Raw genomic sequence first — 9,499 nt, forward strand, 5'->3', positions numbered from 1 at the left:
TCTGCCACTGAAGCTCTGAACTCACTGCACTGGGTGTCTTGTGTCAGTGTATTGTTGATGTGTTGTTGTCTTCCTGTTGTGTGTGAATATTGTGTGTTGGGGAAGTGTGGACATGTGTGTGAGGCTGTGTATGAGAGGTGGAACCACATTTCCTCTTGTAGGACAATAAAGTATCTATCTATCTATCTATCTATCCATCCATCTCTTGTTCTTCCTTTACGTTGATTTTATTTACAAAGAAAAGTGTTCATGACACTGTAAAATGAATGCAGGCCTTGAAAAATACATAATAACAACACAGGCGTGATGTCACCACATACACACTGTATGTACATTCATCCATGTTAATATATTCATATATTCATATATTCATAGATATTTTTACACAGAATGAGCAGAACAGCAGATGATTCAGTTTGAACTGAACTTCTGGAACAAGACGCTTAGTCACAGTCTCAACACCAATAAAAATATTGATCATAAACAGTACCATTTATAATCAATATAGATTATAAACAGTATAGATTATAATCAATACAGATTACAGTCAGTGTAGATCTAGACAGTATAGATTACTGACAATACAGATCTAGGCAGTATAGATTACAGTCAGTGCAGATCTAGACAGTATAGTTTACAGTCAGTACAGATCTATTCAGTATAGTTTACAGTCAGTGTAGATCTATTCAGTATAGATTACAGTCAGTGTAGATCTATTCAGTATAGATTACAGTCAGTACAGATCTAGACAGTATTGATCTGTTTGTCTTGTGTTGACACCAAACTCAGAAATGAGGAAACAGCAGAAAAGGGTTTTTTCCTTTGAGTTAAGAAATAACTCTGGTTTCGCACTGTGCATGCAAGGGTGTGAGTGTGTGTGTGTGTGTGTGTGTGTGTGAGTGTGTAAGTGTGTGTGTGTGTGTGTGTGTGTGTGTGTGTGTGTGTGTGTGAGTGTGTGTGTGTGTGTGTGTGTCATAAAGAGGCTCAGCCAGAGAGACAAACAGCCACACCTCGTCCAGTCAGCATGAAGGCTGCATCTGTCTTTCTGCTCCTCGGTAAGTAAAACATATCGATTCTATTATAATTATATACATTAATTTATACGTCATACATCACAGCTAAAATATAATATAATATATATAAAAATATATAAAAAATATAAATATATATTCACACTGTGACTTGGTCCAGGGTTTGAGTCTCTCTTCTATAACAGAACTAGTAAAACAATCAGAGCTTTTCTCTCCAGGCCAAACTAAACGAACTGATTCAGAGGAATGTTCCTTTAAAATGTTCTGTCACAGTTACTAGTGACGTCACCAGAACTGTGTCAGCAGAGCCTGAGGTACTCCCCACACTCAGTAATGTAATCTGATTACTTTCAGTTACCTTCGGATTACTTTGTCATATCTGAGGTTCAAAGCTCCAGATGAGAGAGACTGAAAAAATCACAAAGTTCAGGAAATGTATTTCAGGTTTGCACACAAAGACAAAATGTCTTCATTCTGTCAAGAAAAGAAGAGCTTCTCCTTTCCCTTTATAACTTTTACTGGAAGTATCCGTCTCATTTTTTTTTTTTTTACAAGTATCTGTATTCAGAACACATTTGTCTTTAGATAATGTAATATAGTTATATCTTATACAAATATTTCACTGCTGCCCGGTTATTTACTGATCTAATATTCCACTTAGTTTTAACATGGGAGTTATTTGGCTCTTGACTGCCAGGAAAACAAGCGTTCAGATTTTTACTTCCCATTCATTTGAATGGAAACTGACATTGAACACGTTGGTGAACAGATTCAACATCAGATGCTGCTGCTGTGATTTCCAACTGATGTTTGGTCATATTTTTTAGAAGATAATTTCACCAAATTGCATCTTAATTGATAGATGAGAACATAGCAGAGGGATACATGCCTCCACTAGGTTCCCTTCTATCAATAATATAATAATATTGTTGAATCTGTCAAATCTGTCAGTTTCCATTCAAATTAATGGGAAGTAAAAATCGCTTGTTTTCCTGGCAGTCAAGAGCCATATAACTCCCATGTTAAAACTAAGTGGAATATTAGATCAATAAATAACCGGGTCTATTTTCGTGGCTCATTCAAATGAATTGGAAATAAAAATCCGAATGACACAAACTCGGCCAGCTGCATCTGATCTTGGTGAGGAGATGATTTTCTGGTTTTCATGTCAAGTGGAACATTGCTTTAAGTGCACTAAGTTATTTTCTGACCACTAGAGGGCGACAGAAAGCACACAACGTTTGTAAATAAAGCACAGCAAAACTACTGGACTACGGAGGCCCTTAAGGACAAACGGTGCATATGTTGAAGTGTCAGCTGACACAACAGGATTTGTTTCAGCAGCCTATCAGCTCACTACCTTCACTTCACTATCAACAGATGTTCAACAAACTGTCAGTGATTTCTGTCAGCTACCTGTGTGTTGAGTTGACTGGGAAGTAAACCTGCTGAAGTTCCTCTCAGCAGACTGTGGTTCAGGTGGTTCACTTTGAGTTCAGTCACATAAATAACTTCAGTCAGTCAGGTCTGGGACAGGAAGGCCGACTGCAGGATCCAGTTTCAGTCAACAGACTCAGCTGATCAGATTCTGACAGTCTGTTGGTGTTTGACTGAATAAATGCTACTGTCTGTGAGCCAGATCAACAGAAGGTGTCCAAACCTCTGGTAGATCCAAACCTTTAGCAGATCCAAACCTTTAGTCGATCCAAACCTTTAGCAGATCCAAACCTCTGGTAGATCCAAACCTTTAGCAGATCCAAACCTTTAGCAGATCCAAACCTTTAGCAGATCCAAACCTTTAGCAGATCCAAACCTCTGGTAGATCCAAACCTTTAGTCGATCCAAACCTTTAGCAGATCCAAACCTCTGGTAGATCCAAACCTGTAGTCGATCCAAACCTCTAGTCGATCCAAACCTTTAGCAGATCTAAACCTTTAGCAGATCCAAACCTCTGGTAGATCCAAACCTTTAGCAGATCCAAACCTCTGGTAGATCTAAACCTTTAGCAGATCTAAACCTTTAGCAGATCCAAACCTCTGGTAGATCTAAACCTTTAGTCGATCCAAACCTTAAGCAGATCCAAACCTTTAGCAGATCTAAACCTTTAGCAGATCCAAACCTTTAGCAGATCTAAACCTTTAGCAGATCTAAACCTTTAGCAGATCCAAACCTTTAGCAGATCTAAACCTTTAGCAGATCCAAACCTCTAGTCGATCCAAACCTTTAGCAGATCTAAACCTTTAGCAGATCTAAACCCTGAGTATCAGTAGGCCTAAAACATCAGTGAAGTGCCTGCCAGACAGATACTTCTGCTGTTGGGTAAAAACCACATAGCTGCTGTTCTGGTGTTTGTCTTTTCCTTCCTTAAATGAAAACGGCCCATGGTTGTTTATGTGTTGACTGAGTTTCATGAGACTTCATGAACCAAAAACACACTGAGAACATGAGACTTCTTTACTTTTTTGGATTTGGATCCAACAATAATAATAATAATAATAATAGTACATCTTATTTGTAAGTGCTTTACATGGTACTCAAGACACTAGCTTGCTATGGGAAAAAGAAAATAAATATATAAAATACATAAAAACAATTGATGCCAAAGTGATGATAATAAATGAAGATGATAAAATAATGACATGAGTGTGCAGAGGCAGTGGGAGTCAGATATTGTAGGCAGTTTTAAAAAGGTGCTTTAGAGTTTATTTTTAAATGAAGGGAGAGAGTCTGAGTTTCTGATGTGTGGAGGAGGGAGGTCCAGAGGGTCGGGCAGGGTCGGATTCTGTGCTGTACTGGGAGCCAGTGAAGGATCTGACTCTCCAAAGCCTTGTATCATCCTGTCCATGTAGGATACAGAAGTTACTTTATAGTAACAGAGATTTTTTCTAGTTACATTACAGTTACATTACATTATATGTCTATTATTCCTGATATGATAGATGCTAGAGAAAGACAGAAGATCTGCTATTTGAGGAGAGAGTCGTCGTCTGATTGGTTGGAAGGACAAGCTCCTCTGTTCTGTATTTTGAATCTCATTAAGGGAAATAAGAACTTTAGAAACGAGTCACATCATCTGAGTTCAAGTACTAGATCATGAACAGGTAATAAATAGTGTTTTATTGTTTCTCTGCTGGTCTGAGCTCTGAGCTGGCGGCCATGTTGGAGGAGCAGCAGGTCGTTTGTCTCCCTGCCAGCGCTGCTTCAGTAGACAGGAAGGATGATGACATCAACGATTACATCATTTCCTGTTAAAAAGCTCAGTCTGTAACAGGAAGTAGTTCAGGAGATTGAACATGTAAAAATATCCTGCTGACCTCTGAGCTACCTTGTTGTAAATAATATGACGACTTTTAACATACCTGACTTTTTACATATTTGTATATCCAACGACCCAAACAAACTTTTACATACTAGTGAACCTTTAAACACCTGTAAACCTGGAGACCTTTACACACCTGTAAACCTGGAGACCTTTACTCACCTGTAAACCTGGAGACCTTTACTCACCTGTAAACCTGGAGACCTTTACACACCTGTAAACCTGGAGACCTTTACTCACCTGTAAACCTGGAGACCTTTACTCACCTGTAAACCTGGAGACCTTTACACACCTGTAAACCTGGAGACCTTTACTCACCTGTAAACCTGGAGACCTTTACACACCTGTAAACCTGGAGACCTTTACTCACCTGGTGACTGACTCCTCCCCCTGTTGCAGGTCTGGCTGAGCTGCTGCTGTCTGGTCCAACTGATTCTACAGGTGAGCTGACAGGAGACAACCACCAACTATCACATCTAATAATAAAATTAATAAATAATGATGTGTTTTTTCATATTCCTCCCCACCTCCAACTTCCTCCCCCCCCACCCCCCCTCTCTCTCTCTCTCTCTCTCTCTCTCTCTCTCTCTCTCTCTCTCTCTCTCTCTCTCTCCTCCAGTCTCTCTGAATGTCAGTCCCAACAGTCAACAGTTCTTTGAATCAGAGTTTGTCTCTCTGAGTTGTGAGCAGAGTTCTGCTGGATGGAAGGTGAAGAGGAGGAGAGGAGGAGGAACTGAGGAGGAGTGTGGAGGTGAAGGAGGCTTTGGGAGGTTTGATGGTTCCTCCTGCAGACTGCAGTCTGTCTTCAGATCAGACAGTGGAGTTTACTGGTGTGAAACTGCAGAGGGAGAGAGAAGCAACGAGGTCCACATCACTGTATCTGGTACAGTAGCTAACTCCCTCCAGCCTGACTGGTTTGTGTCTGTTGGTTCTGTGTTCATGTTGTTTGTCTCCTCATCTTAACCTGGAGACACCTGGAGACACCTGGAAACATCTGGAAACATCTGGAAACACCTGGAAACACCTGGAAACACCTGGAGACACCAGGAAACATCTGGAGACACCTGGAAACATCTGGAAACACCTGGAAACATCTACTGTACTGACTCTGTCTATATATGTACTGACTCTGTCTATATATGGACTGACTCTGTCTATATATGGACTGACTCTGTCTATATATGTACTGACTCTGTCTATATATGGACTAACTCTGTCTATATATGTACTGACTCTGTCTATATATGTACTGACTCTGTCTATATATGTACTGACTCTGTCTATATATGGCTCTGGTCTAACTGGACTAACTCTGTCTATATATGGACTAACTCTGTCTATATATGTACTAACTCTGTCTATATATGTACTAACTCTGTCTATATATGGCTCTGGTCCAACTGGGCTAACTCTGTCTGTATATGGACTAACTCTGTCTATATATGTACTAACTCTGCTTGTGTCTCTCTGTGTTTTTCAGGTCCTGTGATCCTGGAGATTCCTGCACTTCCTGTGATGGAGGGAAGTGATGTCACTCTGCGCTGTAGAACTAAACCTTCCTCCAGCTTCCCAGCCAGTTTCTTCAGGAATAACACCTTCATTGGATCTGGGTCTGAAGGAGAGTTTACCATCAGGAATGTCCAACAGTCTCATGAAGGTTCCTACAGGTGTTATCTTGATCTTGTTGGAGATTCTCCAGCCAGCTGGCTGTCTGTCAGAGGTCAGGACACTCTCATTCACCTCCTGTTGATATTACATGACAGTTATTATTTTACAGTTGTGTTTAAAGATATGAACTGACCTACTGACCAGATAATGAACTGCATCAATCACTTTACTGAAGGAGTTTCTCCTGGTTTCTCCTCCAGCCCGTCCTACAACCCCTCCTCCTACTACCACTCCTCTCTCCACCTCTCTCTCCTCTCTTTCAGCCTCCTCCCTTCCTTCTCCCGACTCCAACTCCAACTCCAACTCTTCCTCCACAGACTCTTCTCCCTTCCCAGTCCCCCAAGTTCTAGGAGCGCTGCTGTCTGTGGTTCTACTGGTCCTGCTGCTGATTGGATTACTGCTCCTCTGGAGGAAACGAGCAGGTACCAAACCTGTCAAACTGATCCAATTAGAATAGATCTATACTGTAATTAGACAAGTCACTGTGTCTAATCTTGTTACAATAGATCTATACTGTAATAGACAAGTCTCTGTGTCTAATCTAGTTACAATAGATCTATGCTCTAAATGGAAGCCAGACGTTCAACCTGTGATCCATTTTCAGTCCAGACTCATAGTTTGTGAAACCAGAAGCTACAGGATCAAAAATAAATGACCACCAGCCAGAAGCTAAATACTGGTAAATGTTAGTTATTGTCTGGTAAGTTAGTCTAGTCTCCTGGTAACCAACCATCATCTGGAGTCATATTCTAAACACCTATTTAGCTGCTAAAACAAACAATTAAAGAGACTCAAACTTTAAAAGCAAAATGTGAGATAAGATCTACCTCTTCAAACTAAAAACTACCTAAATTCTTTTTCAGTACCGTTGTGAATCATCAAATCACGTTCTGCTGCTTCCTTTAACGCCCCTCACCTTGCTCTTTTGTCATTCTTTAATGAAAACACAGAAAACATCAGAACTCAGATCCTGGTTTGTTTTTTTCCTAGATCATAACACTGCCTGTTCTCAGGTCTATTTCGGCGTCCCCCAGGGTTCAAATCTCTTATTTTCACTCCATATTCTCTTCTTCAGTAATATTATTCATATTTATGGTGTTCTCTTCCACTCTTATGCAGATGATACACAACTTCATATCACAGCAAAACCTCCTGATAGTACTCAGCTAAATAAGGCTGAATCCTGTATTTGGAACGCAGAAGATAAAACTGAAATGCTGATTCTAAGCTCTAATCTCCAAAGAACTCATCTATCAGACTCTCCTCTTCATTCCAATGGGTGCACAGTCACCCTGAATTATTCTGTAAAATATCTTAGCGTTATGTTTGAACCTGAATTCTCCTCCGACAACCACACCAAGGTGATATCCAAAACAGAAAAGTTCCAGAATAATGCATCCACACTCTGGTTTCCTCCAGTAGTGACGATTAAAATGCATTTCTCTCTGGCTTCTCCAACTCCACACTCAGAAATATTTTGGTGTCAAGATGGTGTCTTGGTTATTGAGGTCGATCCCCAAACCAGAGCACCCGGGTTTGATTCCTCATACCTGCCAAAGTACCTTTGAGCAAGATCCTGAACCTCCACTATAGCTCACTGACTGTCCAGCTAGTGGAGGTGTTTATGTTGGCCGAAGTCAACAACCAACATGCGTATACGGATTGGAACACAAGAAATATTACTTATTATTATTGGTAGTAGTAGCAGTAGTAGTGGTGGTAGTACCAGCAGTAGTAGTATGGGAATGGCAGTAGTAGTAGTAGTAGTAGTAGTAATAGCAGCAGCAGAAGTACTGGTAGTAGCAGAAGTAACAGTAATAGCAGTAGTAGTAATAGTAGCAATAGTAGTAGTAGTAGTAGTAGTAGTAGTGGTAGTAGCAGTAGTAGTAGTAATAGTAGTAATAATAGTAGTAGTAGTAGTAGTAGTGGTAGTAGCAGTAGTAGTAGTAGTGGTAGTAGCAATAGTAGTAATAGTAGTAGTAGTGGTAGTAGCAATAGTAGTAATAGTAGTGGTAGTAGCAGTAGCAGTTGCAGTAATACTGGTAGTAATAATTGTTGCAGAAAAATATTTTGTTGTAGATTTGGATCAAATAAATAACTCAGGGTCTCTCAGTAAACAGGCTGAGTTCCAGACTCTTGTATCTTTATTCGTTGCATGAGAGAGAACAGAGAGACAAGCTGATGGCAGGTTCTCTGTTCTCTGAATAGAGAAGCAGAAAAAGATGATATAAGTATGATTTTCAGTAGAGACAAGGAGTGTCAGGGAGGCTGAAGTGTGACAATTGGAGAATGTGTGAGTTTCACATGTCCTTGACTTTCTGATAAAGACGAGAACAGAACAAAAAACATCTGGTGAATAATTTGCATGAAAGATTCAGAAGTTTTCCACTCTGCAAACAGATTGACACGCAAGACAGAATGATATATTCAATGCATATGAATGATTAAAGCTTAATTTCTTCCACATGGTACTAGTGGTACTAGTAGTTTTAGCAGTAACAGTAGAAGTAGCAGCAACAGTAGTAGTAGCAATAGTAGTAGCAGTAGTAGTTGCAGTAATACTGGTAGTAATAGTAGTAATAACAGACATTTACTCTTGTCTTGCTCTCTGCTCACTGGATCTCTTTAAATGCAGCTATTGAAGTGTGACAAAGTATTACATGCATTATACCTCAAACACACACACACGCACACACACACACACACACACACACACACACACACACGCACACACACGCGCGCACACACACACACACACACACACACACACACACAGCGTCAGTGAGCGTTGGTGTGAAGATGTTCTGACAGAACTACTTCCTCCTGAACTCACTTCTGCTTTTCTTCTCTCACTGTGAAGCTCCGTCATCTATTTATTCCTCCACACTTCCACATTCTGCATCCCATCATGTCACACTGAGAACTGAGCAGACAGACAGGCAGACAGACAGACAGGCAGAGAGACAGGCAGAGAGACAGGCAGAGAGACAGAGAGACAGACAGGCAGACAGACAGGCAGAGAGACAGAGAGACAGACAGGCAGACAGACAGGCAGAGAGACAGACAGACAGAGAGACAGAATACTGAACATTTAGACCAACAAAGTAAAGTTAACTGGTGGAAAGTATAATAACGCTAACAGTGCATATACAGTTTGCAGACTCAGCACATATTTATACACTGATAATATTAGTTACTCTGGATGAAGTACTGCAATCTGTTGGTCAGTACTGCAGTCTGTTGGTCAGTACTGCAGTCTGTTGGTCAGTACTATAATCTGTTGGTCAGTACTGCAATCTGTTGGTCAGTACTACAATCTGTGTTGTCAGTACTATAATCTGTTGGTCAGTACTGCAATCTGTTGGTCAGTACTACAATCTGTGTTGTCAGTACTACAATCTGTTGGTCAGTACTACAGTCTGTTGGTCAGTACTACAATCTGTGTTGTCAGTACTACAATCTGTTGGTCAGTACTGCAATC

General features: G+C 40.5%; 1 protein-coding gene across 1 annotated transcript; it reads left to right on the forward strand.

Moving 5' to 3' along the window:
- Positions 1 to 959: 959 nt before the first annotated feature.
- Positions 960 to 6,440, forward strand: LOC139640499 (neural cell adhesion molecule 2-like; the record flags this gene model as incomplete). The annotated part of the gene is made up of 5 exons (XM_071514673.1): positions 960 to 1,055; positions 4,750 to 4,791; positions 4,970 to 5,233; positions 5,831 to 6,070; positions 6,282 to 6,440. Coding segments are annotated over exons 1-5 (736 nt in total), but the record flags the coding sequence as incomplete, so codon positions are not given.
- Positions 6,441 to 9,499: the final 3,059 nt, after the last annotated feature.

This window comes from Centroberyx affinis, unplaced genomic scaffold (genome assembly GCF_046629955.1).
Source record: "Centroberyx affinis isolate AG114_WGS23_722 - 3 ecotype Tasmania unplaced genomic scaffold, CSIRO-AGI_Caff_v1 ptg009535l_1, whole genome shotgun sequence".
In the NCBI taxonomy this organism is placed as follows: Eukaryota; Metazoa; Chordata; class Actinopteri; order Beryciformes; family Berycidae; genus Centroberyx; species Centroberyx affinis.